The 27,330-nt window shown below is 37.2% G+C and overlaps 1 protein-coding gene across 1 annotated transcript in view; it reads right to left on the reverse strand.

Moving 5' to 3' along the window:
- LOC107558308 (serine/threonine-protein kinase BRSK2-like) overlaps positions 1-27,330 on the reverse strand; it is a 239,582-nt gene that overhangs the window by 76,922 nt on the left and 135,330 nt on the right. Inside the window, exons 3-4 of the mRNA XM_016241958.1 lie at positions 15,350-15,435; positions 13,157-13,297 (exon numbers count right to left, since the gene is read on the reverse strand). Coding sequence (XP_016097444.1) covers positions 13,157-13,297; positions 15,350-15,435 — 227 coding nt within the window. The remainder of the gene's footprint in view (positions 1-13,156; positions 13,298-15,349; positions 15,436-27,330) is intronic.

The raw sequence follows: 27,330 nt of genomic DNA on the forward strand, positions 1-27,330 counted from the left end.
AAATGAAAATTCTTGGCTGAAGCCGAAACCGAACAAAATTAAACACTGGGCCGAAGGCCGAATACCCAACACAAATTTTTAGTTTTTTTCCCCATGTATTTTGTCAAATTTTTTTTCACCATTGCATAAATTAAAGAGCCAAAATGGGCTTTTTACCCTTTTGTCTTGCTTTTCAAAAAAAAAATCAATTACAAAACAACAGTTTAAAAATATTTAACACTGAACATTTTTAACATTCTAGCAGACACTATACCAACAAAGCACAATTTAACTTAAAATTAATAAGTTAGTAAAATAATAATTTTTGGCCATAGACCCCCTTCTTGAATCAGGCATGTAGTTTTTTTTTTTTTGTTTACTGTACAATTAAAAGCAGCCTTGCTGAGAAGAGACTTCTTTTAAAACATTAGAAAATATTACAGATCCTAATTTGAACACTATGTGTGAATGTTATAATAAATGTATTAAAACAGAGCTTTTGTAATGATTATTATCATTATTATTGTCTTACTTTTTATTTTATTTTACAGAACAACAGTAAAATTACAATACTAACATCTATGAATGTTGATAAAGATTTCTTGCTTTTTCTCAACTTTAATTTTGGTGGAAACGCGCAGGAAGACCTCAATGCTTATTTTTGTTGACAACAGATTTATAAATGAGTCTCATTACGAATACGTCGTACGTATCGCATTTTCACATGCCTTGTAAAAATTCATAAAAATGTGACTGAGCAACTGACAAATGTATCAGCACAGATTTTCCTTGCGCTTTGGACTTTGAACCCTGGTTAACAAGCAGATCTGCTGCGAGCTCGTGCAGCGCTGTCAGAATACATGCAATGTGCCCGTGTATTAGAAAACATAACGTTTTACAGTTTATTTAATAGTTGTTTAAGACCATTTCGCGATTTCAATCATCATACAGTAACCAGCAACAATCACCCCTTCCTCTTCTCATTGAAGACATGCGATGCAGTCCTAAACAGTCTCTCACTGTCGGTGCTTGTAATGATTTTTGCGTCTTTCTCCGACAGTTTAAATGCTTCCACACTGCTGACGTGTGCTATTTGATCGCGTCATTTCATTGTTCGGTACAATTTATTCGGTCTTTTCACTTATTCGGTTCGGTTGCCGAACATTCGGTGCATCCCTAAATATAAATTCACTTCTCATCATGGCGGAATTTCATGTGAAGTCCACTTCGCAGGGCACTTATGGTCCGTTACGGAGATATGGCCTTTCAAAGTTTCAATGGTTTTCCATAGACTAAGCTTTAAAGCGTTTCATCAGGACCGCCAGTAGCAAACAATGGAGCGCGCTCTGCTGGACAAACTAAGTAATTACACCATTTCAAGCACTTTATCTGCGTTATATGTTCCGTAAAAAACATTTTCATATCGGCGGCATATTCGCCGATACCGATATATCAGCGACAGGCTCATAGCGGCCGATAATATCGGCAAAACGATATATCGGTCGGGGTCTAGTCTGAACAAATTATTATATTTTTGAAAATGCATTGCAGCATGAATCATTCATGCGGTTACTGATGTAGGATTTTTTGTTGTTGTTGTTTTGCTGTTTGCTGATTTTGTTTTTGTTTGTTTGTTTTGTCATTGCTAGTTTGTAGCGTTGTGTGGTGTTTTTACTTGATGCTCATTGATTCTTAGTATCGTTGACATTTAAGTGATAATTATTAATGTGTGTCTATATTAACGTATTTTCTTTCCTTTGCAATATGTTCACTTCATTAGATAAAAGATTTCTCTACAATTGTAACTTTCAGTCTATGAAAATTTAGAGTGACAGTGACACTCCAAGTGGACATAAAACGAACACGCAAACACATTTATGAACCCAAATCTCACATGGGCTAATACAAGTGAGTATATGAAAAGATTTACGCCTCAATGACGTCCATGGGACAAATTGCAGAGGTGGAGTTTATTAGCTGTCACACTGCTAACATCCCTAACGACTCTTTAAAGTCACTTTCTGACACATTAACGCCATCCAGATGTCGTAATCTCTCCTGAACAGAAACTGTTTATTGATATGATCAGCGGCTAACTGAATATTTTCCTATTTGAAGGTTAATTTCAACCCCTCTGGTCTGCAGGTTAATGGAGAAATGGGGGGAAACGAGCTGCATGTTAGTTTGGATGCGGTAATAAACGTCTACTGATGCTTTTGATGGTATCAGGTTTATATTGGCTGCTGAGGCACTAAATGTTTCCCTCAGTCCACTGTGAGCTCTTAAATTACATATTTATTGGCCCAGTGATAGTTTAAAATTGTAACGCACATGTTGTTGTGTTGTTTGCTGGTAGAGATCTACATTTAAATGATGCTTAATATATATTTTTTTATGGTTGCAATCAAAGCAGCAGTTCTGGCTGAACTGTTTCTTCCAATAAAAACCTAATAAACAGTATCTGTTTAGCATCTGCATGTCTAAGGATTGAAGTATTTATTCTTACAAACACAAACGTGGTCGGAGACGTGGCCTGCTGGGTTGTGCCGGTTCTGACATGATGCATTTTGTGCTTATCTGCAGGCGACAGAAGTTTAACCTCAACTTAATTTCTGAAATCACCCCGTCCTACAACCTTCATGTCTTCTCCTGACTGCCATTTTTAATAAAACAGCAAAAAGCTCATTGGAATGAATGAATGAATGTTTGGAATGGAAGAATGAATAAATTAGTAAATAAAATGAATGGACAAATACAGAGTTCTGGCATGAAACTCTAGATGGCACAGTCCGATAGTAATTTTCAATGAATGAATGACTAAATCAAAGAAATCTCTTGAATGAATGAACAAATATTCTTGAATGAATTAATAAATTAATAAACATAATAATTGGGAAAATATTTTAAACGAACTAAGGAATAATTCAAATGAAAACATTGAAAATGAATGAACACTGAAATTATTTTTTTAAAGAATGAATGATTATAATGAAATAGTTTAATTATTGAAATAAATGAACAAATATTTTTTTTAAACAATGAGCGAGTGAATGAATGAATGAACAATAGTTTTGAATGACTGATTAAATATAATGTTTTAAGTGACTGAATGAAATAAAATGAATGCACAAATATAGTTGAATTAATTAAAATTAATGAAGAAATATTTTCAAATAAGTGATTAAACTAAATGTTTTGAATGAATGAATTAAAAACAATTTTAAATGAATAAATGATTATCAATGAGTTGTTTTAAAAGAATGAATAAACTAAAAAGAATAAATAAAATAAAATGAATGAACAAGTATTTTCAAATAAATGAATGATTAAACTAAATGATTTCAATGAATGGAATCAAATGCATGAACAAATATTCTTGAATGAATGACTGATTGGATTGACTGATTAAATGAAAGAGCAAATATTTTAAATTAATGAGTAATTAATAGTATGAACAAATGTGAATGAATGAATTAGTGAATAAATACAATAAATTAACATGTTTTATATGAATGAAATGATTGAACACATATGTAGAATTAAATAAATTGGCACAATTAGCAGTCAAACAAGCTTTACATTATTGTAATGTAAAGAGCAGCAGGCAGCACATGCGATAGCACATTAGCTAACTTAATCACATGCTGTTCACAGCGGTCTAATTATGAGAGTTTAATTACAGAACATGTATGTCTACATGTTTAGTAGTGCTTTGGCTTTTCTGCATGCTGGCTATTTAATGTTGGCTAATTTACTTTCTTAATGCACATTCCTGGTATTGTTGTGCACAATTTCTCAGTCCACGCTGAGCTCAAGATTACTTTCTCCATCCAGTGGTATACCACAAAATGTGGGGGCCCTCCATAAACAGTGACCCAAAGCTCCGCCCACTACTTATAACGTCATGCATTTGTATCAAGTGAAAACAGTGGAATATTACCGTATTGGCCCGAATATAAGACGACCCTGATTATAAGACGACCCCCCCTTTTTCCAGATGTACCTTTTGGAAAAAGGTTTTTTAAAACCAAATCTTGTTTTTTCTCAGTAAAACACATTTTGTCTTCAATTATTTCCATATTGCATATTTTTCCTATTTTAATTTTTGTTTTGAAAGTATGGTAAAAACTGGTCAAATGTACCAACAATCACATTTAAAAAACATACACTTTTTGATATACCATAAAAAAAAAAACAGGTAGCCCATCTGGATTAGGACATTTAGGCTATCCATCTAATAGTAGCCTACCAAAATCTTATTAACAGTAGAAGTTAAATCTTACTGTAGACTTCAAATCTGGGTACTGTCTTACGTTTTAAAATCACAAAGGGAGTTTGGTCGCGATCTTTGCAACACGCATTTGCGTATTTCATGGCACACTCGTTTTATGCGTATTTGGTGCCACCTATTGTTGTGGGTGTATTATTGACACGTCAAAGTCTAGACCCTGAATATAAGACGACCGCGTTTTTTCAGATGTATTTCCAAGAAAAAAACATTGTCTTATATTCAGGTCAGTACGATAGTTTTAACCACCAGTGGTGTAATTCTCAACAATTAACTGCAAACTCTAGTATTTTTTACATTCATGATCCAATTCATTCATTTTTTAAAAGAATAGTTCACCAAAAATTTAAATTAGCTGAAAATGTACTCACCCTCAGGCCATCCAAGATGTAGATGAGTTTGTTTCTTCATGAGAACAGATTTGTTGAAATGTAGCATTACAGTCATGGCCAAAATATTGGCAGTGACATACATTTTGTGTTTTGCCAAATTTGCTGCTTAAGCTGTTGTGGATCTCATTCACATTGTTTCTAGATTATGTCACTGCCAATACTTGTAGAAACAATGTGAATGAGATCCACAACAGTTTAAGTTGCAAATTTTGCAAAACACAAAATTTATGTCACTGCCAATACTTTTGGCCACGACTGTATATCACTTGCTCAACACTGGATCCTCTGCAGTGAATAGGTGCCGTCAGAATGAGAGCCCAAACAGCTGATAAAAACATCACAATAATCCACATGACTCCAGTCCATCAATTAATGAAAGGCTGTGTGTTTGCAAAAAGTTTATGACACTATTTTAGCTTATGAGTCTATAATCCAAAATAGTGCTTTCTCCATTGAAAAAGTCAGGAGAGAAATCTGCACAGAAGTGACAGTTTAAAGTTAAACGTCTTAATGATGAATTTGTTTCTTACAAACACACAGCTTTTCTTTTCACAAGATGTTAACTGATGGACTGGAGTGGTGTGGATTACTTGTGGATTATTGTGATGTTTTTATCAGCTGTTTAGACTCTCATTCAGACGGCACCCATTCACTGCAGAGGATCCATTGCTGAGCAAGTGATGCAATGCTACATTTCTCCAAATCTGTTCTGATGAACTCATTCGTTTGACAGTAAGACAAAAGTCATCATATTTTTCCACTAAAAGACAATCGTGGATTATTATCATCCATTACCACTGACAGTTTTCCACACATTCCCTGAATTGACAACTGGGATTTCACAGCGGCATACAACACAGTGGTAACCTACAAAACCATTACAAGAGTCGAGATCTCATCCGAAACGATCTCTAGTGGGACATAAAAAACCTTATAACACAGTTGTGCCCTCAGAAAGTCAAATAACAGAAGCAAAGAAAGTGCATTTGTGCTGATTTCACATTTCTTAAACAATCTTTTTGTGACTCTTATTACCGCTGAGAGATTGAGGGGGTGCTACTGTGCAGATCTTTATATTTAACTGTTATTTTTGGAGCAGGTAGGTGTCAAGTGAGTCAATATTGAAAGAATCAGTAAAAATGGATTGGGTGAGTTATTCCTTTCAGCTAGACTTCTATACACAGTATATATATATATATATATATATATATATGTGTGTGTGTGTGTGTGTGTGTGTGTGCGTGTGTGCGTGTGTGCGTGTATGCTCTGTATGACAGCTGTTGCCATATATGGACTCTATTAGTAGGTATAGCTGGAGGAATATTCATGTCTAGCAGCTCCAGAAGGACGATTTAGTAGGTGGACGGAAAGACATTGAATGAGCAGTCGGTCTTCAGCTATTAAAACATCTAAACCGCTCATGCTTCAAATATCCATATCAATCTGTCCATCATAATAAAAAACCAGCACTCGTTCTATAAGTCTATATTTCCGGAGGGAATGTGTGTGTGGACGCTCAACGGTAGAACATGAGCTCTGTTCCAAAACTGAAATGTAAACTTATAATTCACTGACTTAAAATGCAGAAACTTTACAGACTAGCAAATAACCCTAGAAACAATGGATTCAAATGGAGTCTGACGTTAGTATGCTGCTATGCTAACAACATGATAAGGTGCGTAGGGGTACCAAACATCTTATCTTTCTTGGACATGTCCTGTCTGGGATTTCGAAATTGCCTAAAATGTCTGGGTTTTGTCTTTGAATTCCTATTGTCTTCACTTGCTGAAGATAATGACTGAAAAGTAGTAGCCAAAACCCAGACATTTTAGGCAATTTAGAATTGCCGCCCAGGGGCGCATTTCCCGAAAGCAACTAGTTTGCAAGTTCTGTCATTATCAGCTGTCAAACAATGCTTTTGGGAAACACACACCTGGACATGTCCGGAAAAAAGAGGACGAATGGTCACTCTAAAGGTGCCTTTACTTGAGAGACATTTCAGACAAATTTCACAAGCAAAAGTCACTTTCAAGCCAAGCAGCTTGGAGAATTATATGTATTAATTATAATAATAATAATAAGCATACAAATCCACAACTCTAAGTAACGGAGTTCGCCACAATTCCAAACCCAGGCTCATTGAAAAAAGTGCCTGTTTTGTGACACTTTTAAAGTGAAATGACCAGTGAAAGGGGCTAAAAGCACAGTCTGTTTTCTACAAAGCAGATGAATGTAAATCTGCCAACGTTTTATTGCATTAGTTATTGTATGCATCGCGGCAGTTTGGAAACGAAATGTCCAGGAAGTGGCGCTTAACTGTTAAAGGTGGGGTAAGCGATTTTTCAAAAACGCTTTAGAAAACTGATTCAGGCCGAGTAGCAAAACAAACTTGTAGCCAATCAGCAGTAAGGGGCGTGTCTACTCATGATGTGGAGGAGAGAGCGTTCAGTGCACAGGACGGACATTAGCCGAGCCGAGCGATGACAGAAAGATAGAGATGGTGGATAAAAAACAAATGAGGAAAACGTCTGCGGAACAAAAGAAGGCTTAAGGCAATAAGGCAAGAAGTAGGACCCATGTAAATATCGGATCAGCTTTCCAGCGCTGGTGAGAACTCAAGGAGCGGAAGGCCTGCGATCGGACACCGAGGTTGCTTTGTTTCTTCTCGATAGGTGAGTAACACTGTGTCTGCGCCGCAACAGCTAATGTCTGTCTAGTACACTGGACGCGACGTTGAAAATCTTTTTTTTTTAAATTTGTGTCAATACATCATGAATAGAACGCAGCAGCAGTTTTCTGTCGGGGATTTGTCGTGTTGTGCCGCATCCAGTGTAGACCATAGATATGTATATATATATCTATGGTGTAGACAGCATCACTGATTATAATGAGTTCTATAGTACTCTACCGCACCACTCGCGTCCGGTGTATCATTGGTTTTGCTTTGTTTCACAGAACTAATCGTTGCCTGGGTTGCGTACGTATGTGTGGGGCGGAGCTATCAAAATAGGGGCGATACCCTTTTGGGGTAGGGACGTGTTTGTTTTGGTGATTTCAAATGTCAACATTGGTTATCAGAAATCGCTTACCCCACCTTTAATGCTCTATTGCAAAAATAATGTACCTCCTACACTAAATCTAACCGTCTGTTTTAACAAAAGAAAACAGGAGATAAAAACACATTTGCTGAAAGCAACCATGTAACTCTTTTATCATGACTTTTATAATTTTTCCAGGACTCGTAGCAGAGTGCTTTTCATCACAAGCGTTGCTGTACCAGGTGGGCTACCGAGCAAGTTTACTACATCAAAAAAACTAATAAATAAATATAAATATGGAGCAGTTTACTGTATGTGAAGCAAACATCAAACTGTATTAGCTTACAAATCATGCACTATGATAACATTATTTTAAGGGTCAAAACATACAATTGTGCAAGAAACAGCGCCAAATAATTATAAGTTGTGTGAAAAGGAATAAAAGATGATGGTGTTTTTCTACTTCAGCTGGAAACTGCAACGAATTATATGTATGTTTTTGGAGTTTTGCAGAAATGGCACAACGGGCACATTTTTCCAATGTTGCACAATTAATATTTATATCACCATAAAGTATCAATTAACCCAAAAAGGTGAAAAATGGAGGTGGAAATTCTTGAAATTATGCGGGAAAAAATGGATAATTAGCGTAATTAATGCACATACTTAAGCATAATTATGCTGCCTACCATTAGCACCAGCCATCTCACACACACCTGTGAAGCCTTAAAGTGCTGTCTAAGCAGGTTTCGGAAATTATCATATATAAGTTATGTTTGAAGGCAAAGAGTACAATAAGGAAAAGACAGACAACAGAAAGACAAACAGACTGCAAGACAAATTGTGAGACGAATACTGAAATGGGAAAGGACAGAAGAGGAAAAAGAGAATATTGGGTGGGTGTTGGGTGGTGCATCATCCCCTGCTGACTGTCCCAGCATGAGATCAGAGGGGCCGGGGCAGCTCTCAGTCACATATGAAGTAAGCAAACAGCCGGGGAAGTGTGACAGCATGACAGGGACATTTCTCATGGCTGCTGGAGCATACTGTCCTACTGCTGCTCTGCGTGAGGCCTGCAGCTCTGAGAAACTATGCAGGGACCAGAGACGGCAAGACACTGAGTCTGTGGGACTAAGCAGACACACTAAAGGTGCACAAAAGAGAGCTTTATAGCTGATCTGAGATCAGTGTGTGGCTGCCATTGATCATATATGATACTCTCATAGTGTGCATGACGGTGTGTGTTTATAACAGAAAGATTGTGTTGAGATTGCATGCTTTACTTTTTTTCGTTAACTGTATCACTTTCTTGTTATAATTAATTTTAAATCTTTTTATTTTTCCATTTGCACAATTTAAGTGTATTTGGCGCATCAAATGTATCAATATACAGTATAATCATGGTTTACAACTATATATATATATATATATATATATATATATATATATATATAAATTGAGAGAGAACTAATATAAAAGTATTAGTACCATGTGTTATTTATTTATTTTGCTTGCACATTTACCATGGTAACATCATCATATCCTCATCATAGATATCATGTAAACACCATGGTACATGATTATTGTAATCATTCAGTTCCATAGTATATATGAAGGTACCACAGTATTACCATCTGATACCATCAAAGTACCATGTATCACCAGAGTACTTTTTCTGAGGCAATTCTTTCATCTTGCCTGTAATGTGGATGCACTCAAATGCAAATGTGCATGTGTGTGGCGTAAAAACCCCACAGTGATGCACTGATTACCCATAATACCTCTCTTTTATCTTTAAATAGATCGGCTTGATAACACTCTTACGTGTTAAATGAGAGGATTTGCTCGTTTATCCAGGTGTCAGTTTTTCTTCTCTCTGTGTTTCAGAGCTGCAGCTCAAAGTCAAGATTCTGCCTTCAAGTCACCGTCGTCTGAATGATCATATTTACGAGATGAGGGCACATGAACGGCACCATAACCCTTGGAAAATGTATTTGTGGCACTGCCAGAAGTTTGCCACAGGGGCTTCCTGAAATGCTTCGTTTTCGTAAGGGAATGTCTTAATTAGCAGTGAGGAAACTGGAGATTTCTGGGTTTTTCTTAAGCAAAATCATCCCAGAACCTAATTGGTACTGATGATAATAAGGTTTGATGAAAGTAACTGTCGACAAAACTATTTAGTTTGTATATATTTTATGTACTGTTGATGAATAATAGTAATAAAACTTGCAGAAAATCATTCTATAATGAGCGTCCTTCGCTCTTCATTTTGCATTTTGTCTCATTAGCATTTAAAAGTCTTTGGCAGTATGTGGAAAACATAGAGAAAGCCATATAAAGTTCCTCGACATGTCTATTTGGATTCGACCAAAATCATTTTAACGCACATCATGTCGTAATTTATCGTAAGCATAAGTGCACTTACGGCGGTTGAAAGACCGTTTCACACTATTTGTTCAACGTTTGTATCAGCAACAAGATATTTGCAAAACAAAAGGCTCGAATAAAGCTGACGACGTGGTCCAGAAGTCAATATTTGCTAATGATGTTTGTAAAAGAACATGATCATTATACATCGTCGGTTGAGCCCTCACCTTTTTCAATTTATAAAACCCTTTTTTATGCTTCAGTGAACCAAACAGGACCAATTATCAAAAACAAACGAAAATACCAGCTTACAGAAATAACAGCTTCGGATATTTACGCTGCGGTTTCATTGTGATGGCAATCTGTAATCGATTGGATGCAGAATTTTTGGCTTAAAAAGTGCAAAAGCCACTGATGGGTGAAAAGCTATCAAGAAGTTTATGAACAATCTTTCATTTTTCTTTTTTGGCATATGATTAATAGCCTGTAAACACACAAAACGTGTCACTCAATCATCAGTTGGACATGTAAATAGAAAATATCACATCCAAACCCTCCAAAAAAGCAGTTCGGATGAGGACTCTGATCATAAATCAAGAAGAGAAACTATAAGAGGCGACGTGCCCCGCTTTGCCTTTCCTCGGAAGGCTTTTGAGAGAAAAAAGAGCTTGAGTCTGATATCTTGATATGCTTATAATCGAAAGCCCCGAGGTATGAATATAAATTTAACGAGCACAAGAGGGAAGGGCTCTCGCTGGTCGCCTCTAATCTATTAAGTGGGAAAAAGGTGGGAAAGACTAGGCTGGACTGACTTTTAGGATGCATTACTGAGGTTTTGTGTTAGTATCAGCTTTTCTTTGGTGTTTTATATCTGCTTTGGAACATTTCAACCCTAATAATGTTCACACTTCCAGCTTATTTATGTAATACCTTTCAACTGAGGTTGGAGAACAAATTTTCTCAATAACAATGACAAAAATTAAATTAAATTAAATTAAATGATAAGACAAACAAACAAAAACATTAATTAATTTATTTATTTATTTATTTATTTATTTATATTAAATGTCACATTTCTTACTTATCTGTGTAGCACCTTTGGATTGAGGTTGGAGACCAAATGTTCTCAAAGAAGAAAAAAAAAAGATAATAAATAATAAAATATTATATTATTCATAAATAAATGACTAAATAAGTAAGTAAATAAGTAAGTAAGTAAATAAATACATTTCTACCCTAATAAAGAGGACATATCTGGTTTGTTTGTGTAATACCTCTGAAAGGGAAAATAAATAAATAAATAAATAAATACATTTCTACACTAATAAAGATGACATATCTGGTTCCCCTTCAGGAACTCGAGCTGCGTCGAGTCGCTTTGGGAACGCCCTTGCGTGACCGCGTTCTGAAGCACGTGTCAAATCCGTCCAATGGAGCAGCGAGACATCACGAGCAGGGTGACGTAAGCACCAGAAAGCATAAAGGCACATCCGGCCGGGCGCAAACCAGCTTCTGCTCTTCAGTAGCGCTCTGTGTATGTGTCTGTCTATTTACTGTTGTCTGTCCGCACAAGCACTCATATATATAAAACAATGAGAAAGTCTATGGCGAGCGAACGGCATTACAAACGCTGTGTTTCTCCCTGCCCACGATATCTGGCGGCAGGGGATACACACGATGTGTGTGTCGTTTGTTTAGGAGCAGAGCATGCACGGTCAGCTTTCTAAATAAATAAATAAATACATTTCTACACTAATAAAGATGACATATATGGCTTGTTGTGTAATACGTTTGAAAAGGATAATAAATAAATAAATAAATACATTTCTACACTAATAAAGATGACATATCTGGTTCCCCTTCAGGAACTCGAGCTGCGTCGAGTCGCTTTGGGAACGCCCTTGCGTGACCGCGTTCTGAAGCACGTGTCAAATCCGTCCAATGGAGCAGCGAGACGTCACGAGCAGGGTGACGTAAGCACCAGAAAGCATAAAGGCACATCCGGCCGGGCGCAAACCAGCTTCTGCTCTTCAGTAGCGCTCTGTGTATGTGTCTGTCTATTTACTGTTGTCTGTCCGCACAAGCACTCATATATATAAAACAATGAGAAAGTCTATGGCGAGCGAACGGCATTACAAACGCTGTGTTTCTCCCTGCCCACGATATCTGGCGGCAGGGGATACACACGATGTGTGTGTCGTTTGTTTAGGAGCAGAGCATGCGCGGTCAGCTTTCCAGCAGCTGATTGTCATCACTGCAAGCTCTCGCTGCGCACGCTCCGCTCTCGCCGCTGGCAGCGGTCCCGCTGTTACCGAGGCACAGCGCAGACTGTTGTCGTGGGGATCGCGGGTGGATTTAGCGGAGGGATCCGAGACGGGCTCGTCCTTTTCTCGGTCCTGGTAGTATGGCGCAGTGGGTATTCTCGTTCCCAAAGCGTCTCGACGCAGCTCAAGTTCCTGAAGGGGAACGTCTCTATGTTACGTATGTAACCATGGTTCCCCGAGGGAACGAGACGCTGCGTCTCTTTGCCATACTCCCTGCATCCCTGCAGGCGCTACTTCATCAAAGCTGGTTTGCGCCCGGCCGGATGTGCCTTTATGCTTTCTGGTGCTTACGTCACCCTGCTCGTGACGTCTCGCTGCTCCATTGGACGGATTTGACACGTGCTTCAGAACGCGGTCACGCAAGGGCGTTCCCAAAGCGACTCGACGCAGCGTCTCGTTCCCTCGGGGAACCATGGTTACATACGTAACCTAGAGACGTTTGTTTGTGTAATACCTCTGAAAGGGAAAATAAATAAATACATTTCTACACTAATAAAGATGACATATCTGGCTTGTTTGTGTAATATCTTTAAAAGGGAAAATAAAGAAATACATTTCTACAGTAATAAAGATGACATTTCTGGCTTGTTTGTGTTATACCTTTGAAAGGGAAAATAAATAAATAAATAAAATCTATTTTTGACACAAAAAGCAGATCTTGGCACAGTTTGTAGTGGCTTATTGCTATAATTTGCCTCAGTCTGAGAACACTACCGCAATGATTTTCATAAAAACACATCATGTACAGGAATGACTGGTCATACTCACCATATTGAGTGACTGTGGCAGAAGTCCAGAGCTGAGATGATCTGTCTGAAGAACTTTCGAGCTTCTTTGGGTGTTAATCGGCCCTTCTTTACCAGATAGTCAAACAGCTCTCCACCTGACACGTGCTCTAAAACCAAATACCTGCAAACAGAAACAAGACCGAGAGAAATGGCATTACCTATCCTGATATAATTCTTACTGAAATAAGAAGTTTGGGCACAATATATCGAAGGGCCTGACTTTGTTTTATAATACAGTCAGCAGTCTTCTGTGTACAATGAACCATGGCTGAATTTGGAATAGCATTCTATGCATACCACTTCTTAAAGGGGTCATATGATGTTGCTAAAAAGAACATTATTTTGTGTAGCTGGTGTAATGAAATGTGTTTATGCGGTGGTTAAAAAACACATTATTTTCCACATACTGTACATTATTGTTTCTCCTCTATGCCCCGCCTTTCTGAAACGCGTAGATTTTTACAAAGCTCATCGGTCTGAAAAGCGAGGTGTGCTCTGATTGGCCAGCTATCCAGAGCATTGTGATTGGCCGAATACCTCAAGCGTGTGACGGAAATGTTACGCCCCTTACCATACTGTGATGTCCTGTCCGGCCGGAGCGTATCATAAAACCATGTCTGCATTTGAGAGCGGAGAAATGACAAACAACAAGTGCTACTCTACACTGCCCAAAAAACTTGCATTTGAATCGTCAGTGGCAAATTCTTTAAATATAAAAAACGTACTTACAGTCTGTGAGTCAGAACAGCCAGCATTGTAGTCTACTCTACCAGGATCAGGAAACAGTCCTCCATAAAATGCGCTGGCCACATCTGAATATTTGGGTTGAAGTGTTCTGGAACAGTGTTGTAAATACAACTTAACCACTGATTTCTAGTCGTGTACTCTTTTGGAAGGCCAAACAAAGTAGTTTCGCTTTCACAACAAAAAAGCGTCACCCACGGTGGCCTTGAGTGAGCGGAGGCCGGAGGCCTAGAGTGAGCCGCGGCCTAGAGTGAGCGGAGGTGAGCGGGCTTGAGAACGGCACGGCCGGCAGATTCGACAAAGGAGCGTCCTGCGGGCTTGTGGCAACCACATGTGACGACCCCGGGCTGGACTCCGTATAAGGCTTAAAAAAGCTGGAATCTTTAACTATTAATGATAGTTTTCCATAGGCCTAAATATAGTAATATATGCACTACTTTGTGTACTTTGTTTACATGGAATTCTATTATATTAGGAGGATATCGTCCTCTTTTGGAAGGCCAAACAAAGTAGTTTCGCTTTCACAATGAAACACAGCGCCTTCACGACATGGCGGTGGCGGCACCAACAATACTACAGCGAGAATAAAAGTTACGCCTTCTTTCTTTGCGTGAACATTTGGGCGGCGTTATGCAAATCTTCCCACATTGTGATGTAGACATGTGGGGGCGTGTTAGAACGAGCCGTTTTAGGTAGGCGTGGTTGACTCTTAACTTCTATAAAGAATATCTCTTTGGATTTGAGACTTTAGTCTTTGCAACTTTACAGATCTTCTTTTTGCACCAAGAGCTTGTAACACTCCAAAGAGAAAGAAAAAATTGAAATCACATCATATGACCCCTTTAATATCATGACAGTGTAAATAGCATAGAATATATATAGAATATTCATTTACCATGGTATATACATAAGAATGGTAAAAATGGTAAAAAAGATATACCAAGTCAATTATAAAACACATGCATTGCTTCAAAACCAAAGAAAATATAAACAGGTGAGTGATGAGGTAAACAGAAATAGTTTTTGTGAAGATTTGTTGATGCCAAAAAATGCTAAGTGAATTATCATGGTGTTTACATGAAGGATGATTCGTGGCCCCATTAGCAGCTCTCAAACTGTTGTGACTAACAGGCTGCTTGACACTTTCATCATTAGGAGTGTTTTAGCACCAGCAGAATCACTCTCTTACAAAACCTTTTAAGATCAAACACATTTACACTTGCATTTCTGCCAAACTTTTAGGCTATATACACCAAACTTGTTTTTGCTCTGTCCTCTCACATTTTGGGATTGCAATCCTAGGCATATTTCATTTTTGTTAAATATTTTTTTATTAACAATATCTTTATAGATATTATTAATAATACACTACACTACACATGAATACAAAAAAGCACAGCAATATTTTAATCAAAATACTTATACTTACAAATATTTTTTATTTTCGTAGACGTCGTGCAACTTTAATACATGGGGATGTTCTATTAGCTTCAAGATGGCGATTTCTCGCTCCACCTGTGGAGAATAAGAGATAAAAAAAGATATTGAATTCATTGAAAAAAAAAAGTTTAAAACAGTTCTTGCAAAATGTGTTTACACACAGGCTTTATTAATTAATTCATTATTTTTTTAATAAAGACTATACAATCCAGTAATTGGCCATAACTATAGTAAACAACACATTTCATTCATTTATTTATCTTTTATAAATTAATACTGACAAAACTCATAATGGAGCAAACCACTGATTTGAGACAAGTTAGACAGTTAGTTGTAAGATCAAGATGCATATTTCTGATTCACTAAAAGAACTGACTTATTAGAGTCATTTGTTCAGGAATCAGACTGTACTGGTAACGTTATATGTTTTTGATTCACTAAAAATAACTTTTATTAAATAAGAAACACCAGTTATGCACTCCTGTCCTCATGTTGAGAGAAATCGGGCGAAAGTGCAGTGGCCTTATGTGAAAGAGTGTTGAACTTTCTACTTCTACGTACTATTCTTATTATTTTAAGGGCTTTTACATTTAGAACATTTTATATTAAAAACAAAGAAGCAAGCCCAGCTCAGATTTAAAAAGTAACACAAAAGAAACGCAACACATTACTTTAAATAAAAACTAAAGAACTTTAGTTTCAACTAAAACTAAAATAATTAGTTACTTTTTTAAGGGAGTAACGCGATATTGTAATGCATTACTTTTAAAAGTAACTTTCCCCAACACTGGTAGTGTTGTATGTTTTTGATTCACTAAAAATTATCAACTCATTAGAGTCATTCATTTGTGAATCAGACTGTACTGGTCGTTTTTTTATGTTTTTGATTCACTAAAATAACTGATTCATTGGTGTCATTGTTCGGGTATTGTATGTTTTTGATTCACTAAAAAGAATCAACTCAGAGTCATTCATTTGTGAATCAGACTGTACTGGTCGTGTTTTATGTTTTTGATTCACTAAAATGAACTGGCTCACGAGAGTCATTTACTTGGAATTGGACTAGTTGCACCCTGTTTTTGATTCACTAAAATAACTGACTTATTGGTGTCATTGTTCAGGTATTGTATGTTTTTGATTCACTAAAAAGAATCAACTCAGAGTCATTCATTTGTGAATCAGACTGTACTGGTCGTGTTTTATGTTTTTGATTCACTAAAATGAACTGGCTCACATGAGTCATTTATTTGGAATTGGACTACACTAGTTGCACCCTGTTTTTGATTCACTAAAATAACTGACTTATTGGTGTTATTGTTCAGGCATTGTATGTTTTTGATTCACTAAAATGAATCAACTCATTAGAGTCATTCATTTGTGAATCGGACTGTACTGGTCGTGTTTTAATGCATCTGATTCACTAAAACAAACCGGATACTTGGAGTCATGCATAAGGAATCAGACTGCACTGTTCGTGTTTAAATTTTTTAATTCATAAAAAAAAAAAATGGCTCACAAGAGTCATTCTTTCAGGAATGGGATTATTAGTTGTGCTGTATGTTTTTGATTCACTAAAAGAACCAGTTTTGAAAAGTCATTTGTGTGAGAATTGAACTACGCTGTGTTTTTATTATTATTATTATTATTACTCAAAAAGAAGCAGCCACCAAAAATCATTTAACCCTGAATGGTTTGGTCAAACCAAATAGACAACATTTCTGTGATTTGGACCGAGTGACCTTGAATTATGTCACTGCAAATGCAATGTTTGAACTGATGCAGCCACATCTTATCCTCCATCAGGCTGCTGAACTCTGAGAGGTTTCATAAATGTAAAATGAAATATGATGACAGATCAGCAAAAAAAGAAAACCCTCAAGTTCATAAGTCCATGTCAAGTATAGAGCAAACCTTTGCAGAATTCTTCAGGAATCGTCCATAGCGCTACTTTGATACATAAGCATCCTTGTCAGTCTATTGAAATAAACTGAGTCCCACATGCACAAGATAAACATATTTTCTCGTTGAATCAAGCTTTAGACCATGAAAGATCTCTATGACCTGACAGGGACCTAAAGGAAATGTTAAAATCGCAAGCACTTCGCAAAGAACTGAGCTCATAAGTCACAGACTGAACCTAAGATTGTGCCAGTTGTAAGCATGACAATCGTGTTTGATTTGCATTACTGTCTTCTGGAATATACCTAGTATGCACACCTGCTACTGCAGATCAGAGTGGAGGATGGGGACGTAGATGATTTTTCCTGAACCCACCTGACCCTAATGTTCCAAAACCTCAAAATGACTTGCTCTCATCCAGACTCACTACACTACAGTACCGACCGCTCATATGACTCGTCTCAACGGTCCCCAGTGCTTTGAACTCAGTGGAGTCAGCCTTCAAGCTTCAGTTGTAACTCTACAGCTCGACTTTGACCCCGTTCGCTACTGACCTTTCAGATCGCAGCCAATGATATACAGAAAATTAGCATTATGTATCATGTACGACACATCAAGAGATTCAGAAAAAAACATTCCAAATACTATAAGATTTTTTTTCTTCCCTGAACATAATGGAAATTTCCACCACATCTCAACATTTGAAAATTTTTGGAATACAATGGTTATGGAATAAAAATGCTATGGTTAAATGAATTGCTATTTTGAATTGAATTTTATGTATCCTAAATACATAAAATGAAACAATAATTTTACTTTTTTCTATATAATTCGACACAATTGGACAATCCAAACTTGACTGGAAATGACACACAATAAAAAATATTCTGCTCAAAATTATATTTACCTTGATTTTTTACACTATTCTTTGGGTTGGTAAGATTTTTTTTATGTTTTATGTTCACTAGGACTGCATTTATTTGTAATATTGTGAAATATTATTACAATTTAAAATAATTGTTTTCTATTTGAATATATTGTAAAATGTAATTTATTCCTGTGATGCGCAGCTGAATTTTCAGCATCATTACTCCAGTCTTCAGTGTCACATGATCATTATAATAGGCTGATTTGCTGCTCAATAAATATTTCTTATCAATGCTGAAAACAGTTGTGCTGCTTCATATTTTTTGGAAACCATGATTCATTTTTTAATGAATCTTTGATTAATTAAAAGTTCAAAAGAACAGTATTTTTTTTAAACAGAAATCCTTTATAACATTTTAATGTCTTTAATGTCACTTTTGATCAATTTAAGACATCTTTGCTGAATAAAATTCTTGTTTTAAAAAATCTTACTGACCTGACTGAATGGTGTACCCTCCTTATTTTCTTTACACATACATAATATCTCATCTCAAGTTCTTCACTGACGTTGTTCTTTCCTTGGTAACAAAACACACTTTCTGGTGGAAATTATGATGAAAAAAACTATAAATAAATAAATAAATGATCAATTATATTATAAATAGTTTCACTATAAATATTAAAATAGTTTATGATTATTTTACTCTGATTCCATTATCTTAGTTTGAAAAATGTAATAATTCATATTTTCATGATGCATTTTAATATTGAAAATCTGGCACAAGAATAAAATAAAAAAAAGTATAATAAAATTGTACATGCAGTGAGTGCCATTGAAAAGTAGCAAACATAAATGATAAAAGCATGGTAAAAAGTTACCAAGAGTTAAACATGAACTTCATATAACAAAAGAAAAAGCTGAAATCTGTTAGTTTTAATAAAATCAACCCCTGGGGCATAAAGTACAACCTAAAGTTAAAGAAACCCAATTCTGTTCCCCACAAGGAGAACGATCGCCACCGGTCCCCCTTAGCAAAGCACTTAAACCCAGGTTTCTCCAGAGGGGACTGTCACTGGAATCTGTGCCGCTGTTCTATGCTGAAAGTCATGGAAACACATTCAGCCCTGCTATATGTGGCAAAAACATAAAGATCATGTGCCGTGCTAACCCAATCTATTATAACATTCTATGACTAGTCTCAGTATTCTGGTAAATATCTGGATTTATTTGGCTTCATGAACTGACATCATCTGCTCAACATTGAGTCAAAGTCCTTCACTAGCTGTTTTAATCAGGCATACAGATGTGATGACTATTCAGGGAATAAACAATCTGGCCAATGGCTGAAGAGCATGCTGAAGCAGACATGGAAATCCCGGACAAAGCCATCTTGACAAACGTGGCACCAGACCAAACCTCGCTGAATGGCTGATTCAAAGCCAGTCCGAAGAGCCAAGCAGGGAATTTGGCTGAGTGGAATGTCATTCAACACAAGGATGTGCCACAGGATCTCTGCTGAGCATAAACCGCGCTCAGGGGCTTGAGGAAAGCCATGGGATGAGAAATCTGTACTGTTGAGGAATACTCGATAAAAGCAAATTACAGTGGGGAAAAAAAGTATTTAGTCAGCCACCAATTGTGCAAGTTCTCCCACTTAAAAAGATGAGAGAGGCCTGTAATTTTCATCATAGGTATACCTCAACTATGAGAGACAAAATGAGAAAAAAAAATCCAGAAAATCACATTGTAGGATTTTTAAAGAATTTATTTGCAAATTATGGTGGAAAATAACACTATTTTCAATATATATAAATGTAAATATCATGAATTATTCAGGGTTTTTGGGGAGTCGCACCACATGACATTTTACAACCTAATCTAAACTTGCCTGGTCATAAAAAAGGTGACATTATCTAATATTTTAAGAGATGTATTGGCCCAGACACACAATATATGATGTAAATTGCTATTTTCTTTGTTTTTTTAAGTAATTGTTTTTATTTTCACATTCTTTTTTTCTGCATGTTGGTTGCACCACATGAATTTAGTCTTGCATTTTGTGCAATTTCAAAAAATAATAAACAATGAAGCAGTTTTGTTCATTTAATTTATTCTAAATACGTTTAAAAATATATATAGATAATGTCAAATCAGGTGTTATTTGCAAAAAAAAATGTCTTCATTATGGTATCAGAACAGTTCACCCTGACCATTTTTAATATATATATATATATATATATATATATATATTTTTTAATTAAGATATTGGAAAAAAGAAAAAAAAAACTTTCACATATTTGTCCCAGATGCCCTAAATCTAGCATCTCAAAGTACTAAGGTCTTAATTATGAAATTATGTGTGCTAATTACACTGTGAATACATTTCAAATGTTAAAGCTGAAAGTGGTACCATCTAGATTGCAAATATCAATTTTAAGCCGTCGTTAAATTCGACAAGCCATTGAAATACCTTTTCTAGATCTGTGAAACTTGGAAGCTACGCGGCAGCAGCATGAATCTATTTCTCGTGATTAAAGTGTTGCTGCAAACGAGCCTAACTCTCTCCTCCGTCCATTAACATCATGTCCTCATCACAGAATAGGTGTATTTTGGATTTTTTTAATTAAGATATTGGAAAAAAGAAAAAAAAAACTGTCACATATTTGTCCCAGATGCCCTAAATCTAGCATCTCAAAGTACTAAGGTCTTAATTATGAAATTATGTGTGCTAATTACACTGTGAATACATTTCAAATGTTAAAGCTGAAAGTGGTACCATCTAGATTGCAAATATCAATTTTAAGCCGTCGTTAAATTCGACAAGCCATTGAAATACCTTTTCTAGATCTGTGAAACTTGGAAGCTACGCGGCAGCAGCATGAATCTATTTCTCGTGATTAAAGTGTTGCTGCAAACGAGCCTAACTCTCTCCTCCGTCCATTAACATCATGTCCACCCTACGCTCGCCAACTTCTCATTGCTCTATCGTACCACATTGACCCATTCCTTCAAAATGTCAGTTTGCCGGCACCTGTGCACCTACTTCTATGAATAGCCGAGTGTTAATTAACTCTACACATCTGTGTGCATACAGCCGTCCAATTTCCATATAACTTCATTAGTGAGTTATTACACAAGGTCTGGCCTAGACTCAACACCACTTTGTGTCAACGTGGGCCGGCGGAGATTCGGGTTCACGTTGCAGGGTTCTTGATTTGTGGGGGTGAGTTGAGAGGAAGGCAATCAACCGAGTCAAATCGTTAAAACGAAGGCAGGTCATTAGATTCGAGCGAGAACACCTCTGCTCTTCGCCAAGCTTGTGCAGGTCACCGAGTTTCGAAGTCCGATGATTAGCGCTAACGTAAGTGCCGTGCTGTAATAGAGACCAGCATGAACCTCATTTTCAGAAACGACCCTGAAAAGTTGCTTTTGACTGTCCGTCGCAAAAAGTCAAGGTTGAGTGAGTGCGCGAGACTGACGCTAATCCAAATTGGTTATTTGACTGGGAAATAATTCGTCTTGTAGATTCTCTCACACTCATTATTGAGTTGTTAACTGGAAACATACAGGAATCATTCGTGCAAATGTGCTGATGGTTATTGGTCTGTAGAGAGCAGTCATGGAGGTCATCTCCACTCACGCTAAGGGAGCTAATGATTGAATTCTACTGTAGGTTTTTTTCATGCTAGCTTTCTTTTTCATGGAAACAAGTTGAGTTGGAGAATAGTGTGGCTTAGCAATGATAGCATGCATTTTAAAACTAAAACACACAGCGATTCTTTAAGGGGTTCAATATAATTCATTATGCACAATCATAGTGTAATTTCAACGTACAGATGGTGTGTCGAAAAAGGGTAATAAAACATCCCATGAAAAGGTGGTCTGGAAATGGGATGGTTTAGATAAATTAACCATGGCGGAGTGCTAAACCAGCAGCTGTTTCAATCCAACTGTGCTTCAGAGCCAGTTGGTTGAAATTTCCACACAGGAGGATTCATTAGCTAATCAGCTAGAGTGGTTTGTAAACCGCTATCTTGGCCGTAGTCTAGCACAGACATACACGGCATGTTTATAGCAAACATTCTGTGTAATTCTGCAACTGAATGTGTTTTATTTTAATTAGAATTGGTATATTTGCAACAACTCCAGACATTCAACAAATAAGTTGGCCCTGAAACAAACATTAGCATTAGCGAAGTAAATAAACGCTTACAACTTTAACAGTAACAAGATTTTTGCAATTTCTGATGAAAACGTGATTGGTACTTGCCCTAATGCCACAATGCCTGTGTTGTGAGAGTTTTCCAGGGTGTTGCGATGTGGTTCTCAGGGTGTTCTGAGTGGATCTTAGGGTTTTTCTATGATTTATCACCAATATTTACAACAGAAGTATTCTAATGCCAGTTTTTTTGGGTTTCAGCATTGCTTGAAGAAATAACAAGCCATAAGTGGAAACTATGCTTTGAGCATGACATAAAAGTAAGGTATATCTTAACGAGGTACAATGCTGCTGCTGTACAAACTACAAAAGGCGCCTAGCTCAAACACAGAGCCACAGAAGGGACAAAACAATGATTGTGCTCCAACAAATTAAATGTTGAATTAATAAGATGGCTTGACATTACACTGAGAAAAGCCTCTGAAAATAGGGTGTTTCAACTGACATGAGACCTCAGAGTTTGACATAACCATTTTTCCATGCTGCATTGGATGCTAACGTTGATTTTTTTACTTTAGACCCGATTCCTTCTAATTTATTTGCATGGGAAAATTAAGCCAGTACTTATAATGCAATAAGTTAACTTTTCTTGGCTCAAAGGTATTCCCATGGATACCGTTTCTAATGCTGCAGCTTTGCTCCTACTTTAGTTAATTAGGGTAATTACTTAGCTAGCAAGGTAAATTAATAGTTTCATGTTCATTCAAAATGCTGTGATTGCATATAAAAAAAATTTATGGGTTCTCAAGACATAAACAGATTCTTGTAAAGATCGTAAAACGGTAAATACAAATTATGTTAATTTACTGTACTTCCCCTAGTGGTTGGGAGCAACTTGAAACACTCCCTTTCCAATGAATGCAACTGTGTGTGGACTAATATTGTTGTTGTGTTGTGTCACGCTTAGCTGTTTTCTTGGCTTGGTCAGGTTGGACTGTTGGCTGGTTTTAAAGAGGTTTTGGGCACTTCCGGCTGGTCAGGCAGGGGATCAGCTAGACTACCCTGATAGCACACGTACATCACGGAGACGGCTATTTGACGTCTGCATTTCCATCTTCAAGACATATTTTTTAGAGTGTTTGCTCATCTGCAATACAGGACATTTCCTATCAGATGTCAAATAGATGTTTAGAAGATGTCTTTAAGATGTTTATGATTTAGAATGTGTCTAAAACTGACATCTTAAAGACGTCTATCAGATGTTTGTACACAGCAGATGCTTTCCAGATGAATCGATCTTTAATAGACATCTTACATACATACCTGTGCTATCTGAGACTAAGGCCTGAAAATTAGCTCAGGCTGATTCAGCACAGAGGGATGTACAAACCTACAAATTTTCAAAATAAACCTGTTGTTGGCTCAAGTTTCTTAATGTATTCCACTAAAAAATGCACAGCTAACTGTCATCATGCTGAAACCCTTTCTGAGAAGCTGTATCTCTTCATTCATCTTGTGCAAAGCATCGCCACTAAAATATTAAAGATAAAAACAACTTAGAACCACAAACAACTAAGAACAGCTAAAATCTCACATCAACCTTATTAATCAATTGGTCCTGCTGAAAAAATAGAAACGATCACAGAAATTCTAACGGTTTCCACTAAAGATACCATTAGAAACATTACAAACCATCAACTTTTAACCATTAAAACCATTAAAAATGGTTTCCTGTAGTGTGTTTTGAGACATATTCCATTAGGATTTAGAGGTTTTAGGAGGCCACCAATAGAAGGCAACCAATTACCAGTGGAGACCCACAGGGTCCATTACAGTTTCCATTAAAACCAATACAATTCCCATTATAACCAGTAAAACCATTACAAATTTCAGACTGTTAGTAAGTACTAAACCGTTGTTGTGTTGTTAATCTGTTTTAGCTTTGCTATTAGCATTGTGTTGTGCCTCCTATAGTCTGTTTTGCTCTTAGTAATGTTTTGGCAATTCTGTCATGGAAAAATAAATGTGTTTCAATTGAAATAGAATCAGATGTAAACATTGGCATTAGCAAATTCAAATAAATACTGGAAACACAACAACATTAACAGTAACATCATTTTTACATTTTCTGAAGAAAATCTCAGTGGTTACTTGCATGTACTAATCAACCTTATTAATCAACTAGTCAGTTACTGGATTAGTAGTAAGTGTTTAGTAGTATGTTTCATTTCTGTTAAAGTTGTTGTGCTGTTAACCTGTGTTAGCTTTGCTAATAGCATTATGTTGCAACTCACATTGCATGTTTTGATGACTGTAATGTTCTGAAATGGAAAAATAAAGAATAATAATAAAGAATCGATAAAGAAAATAAAGAATAACAAATTGAGAAAGAAAATTGAGAAAAGACTCTGTGTCAAAGAAGCACAGAAGTTTGATCAAGACCTTGCAGAACAGAACATGAGAAACTATTTCATTCACCAAAGTAGTGAAGATGGACATGCCGCCATGTTAAATAAAACGTTGCTAGCTTCACAATGGAGGAATATCTAGTCTCGCTGCAACTAAAAGGAAAAAGTGAGACATGATGAAACAATCAGCAACCACGTTCAGCAACTAAGCCCTGCAGGACCCATAGTATCATGATGCTGTGCTGACGTTTTTTCCCCTCTTTTTCCTCTCCTCACTCATTCCCTTCATCATGGAATCCCAGAGCTCTATCACTCACTTTCAAGACCAAGAGCCCTTTAAGTACCATGAGATCAGAAAGGGAGTGACAGACTGACAGCCATGAATCAAAGTCGCATTTGGCCATTTGATCTGAGTCCATTTTATCACTCTTCCTCTGATTCTGCTTCAGATTTTGGAAAGTTGTGTAGTCCTGGAAAAGCACAAAGGGGAAACATTTGGGCTGAGTTAAGCCAGAGTGCATCTATTCCCCAGCTGTGGTGCTGATGGTGCGAGCTATGTTGGTGCCCTGGGCCTTAACCACATCTCTGTTCCTCATTAACACAACATGTGAGTGTGAATGTTCTTTGCAGTGAGCAGAAGCCATGTCAGTGTGAACACAGCTGTTAGCATTGCATAGCAGTGACAAAGACAAAGATAACTGGAGGGGAAGTGCAGGGAAGGGAGGGGGACTGGTATATTGTACCACTGAGCTAAAAGTCTTGTGTTACAAGCGTAGAACATTTTGATGAGTCATCTGAACCACATTAACCTTAACCGTTCATCTTTAATGTCGATAACGTAATATTTAAATCATGGCCAACTGCTATACACACACACACAAAAATGACCTGGAGACAGACTCTTTATTAGCGAACGTTGGATGAACAAAATTTTTTCTAAAACAAATCATTTGCAGTTATTGCAAGGTGGAATTGATTTACTCGGTTGCCAACCTTACATGTTGAGTTTTTTTTTATTTAAGGCAATTAACGAAGAATGGCCTCTCTTAATAATACTATAGCTGTCAATCAAATGGGTCTCTGGTGAACCGCAGTAGCAAAAGGAAGTTGTCTCTGAGAGTTCGAGTGCATTTGTCCTTCTGCAAAGTGTACTTAGACTCTTTTTTCCTGAAGATCACATACAGAAGGATAACGTCATGAATCCATAAAACCTCACCAATGAGACAAACACAAAGCAAGATGAAGTGCTACCTGCCCAAGCAGTTTGTCTCAAGGTCATGCAAATACACACGAGGCCCCTGTGTCTGACTTGCTTCTGTGTGCTGTGTGTCGCCATTTATTTGTACAGCCAGAAGCCGGAAGGCTCTATGTTTCTCCTGTTTAACTCGCTGCTCGGGGATCAGCTCGGCTGTGTGACATTTGTTGGCATGTTTCAGGAGTACTGAGGGATTCCGGTTCGCCTCCTTGTTAGGATAATCTACAGATTCCGGTCCAAGACAGCAGAATGCTGCTTACTCATCTTTTTCCTCTTGATTTAAAGCACACTACGCCAGGGGAAACTAATGCTGCAGGAAATGACAGGAAGTTCAGTTCAGAAATCAGCTGAGACAAGAGCATCAACTTTGAGAGTCTAAGAACACAATGTTATCGAAAAGGAGATCTCGTCTCCAGGTTCACTTCAAATAGGAAAGGTTTCAATATCAAAACAGCATTTCTTCACCGAGAGTTGCTGTCAAAACAAGGTCCATCGTGTAAGTGATGTTATCTGTACCAGAGCAGGCACTTTAAGACGTTGTATGTGGCGTTGACAAGGCTATGGGTAGTCAATAGCAGCATGCTCCATTTGATTTCTGCCCTGCTTTTACCATGGGTAAACTACACTCAGATTGACTTTTTTTAGACGGAAAGCAGTACCCTACTACTAGTGTTGCTTTCGTCAACGAAAATTATGACTAAATATAGTCGTCAACGAACCTTTATCACGTGACGAAAACGAGACGAGAAGAGACGAAAATGCTGGTCATGTGACGATGACGATAATTAAATGTACAATGCAATATCATTGACGAATAAAAACGAGACGAAATGTGGCTTACAAAATAAAAACTATGCTAAAATGTCTCTTCATTTTCGTTGACCAAAACGAGACGAAACGAAATGTTATAATGTTATTTTGTCTCGTTATTATTATTATTTTGCAGTATTTCTGTTTCCTGTGTCTCGCTTCAGGGGCTGCATCAGGTCGCACTGCGCAGACGCAGGCGACGTCACTTCCTCAAGCCCCACTCGCGGAATTATTTAGAACAGTGTTTCCCAACCGGGGTGCCGCATCTGTCGAGAGCAGGGGTGCTCTGTAAAAAATATATTTTTTATATTTTTAAATTGCTAAAATGTTCAAAAAAGCAGCTATTATATAAAATCCATTTCTAATGCCGCCAATAATTAGAGATCCACAGAAATTCCGGCTGCCGAAAATTAGTTCACCGCTCAGGATTCACTTGTGTGTGTATGTGTGTGTGTGTGTGTGTGTGTGTGTGTCTGTGTGTGTGTGTGTCTGTGTGTGTGTGCGTGTGTGCATTATCCATAGACTGTATGGTATTATCCCACTCTGTGTGTGCGTTATCCCGCTCTATGCG

This window comes from Sinocyclocheilus grahami, unplaced genomic scaffold (assembly GCF_001515645.1).
Source record: "Sinocyclocheilus grahami isolate Dianchi unplaced genomic scaffold, SAMN03320097.WGS_v1.1 scaffold640.1, whole genome shotgun sequence".
Classification (NCBI taxonomy): Eukaryota; Metazoa; Chordata; class Actinopteri; order Cypriniformes; family Cyprinidae; genus Sinocyclocheilus; species Sinocyclocheilus grahami.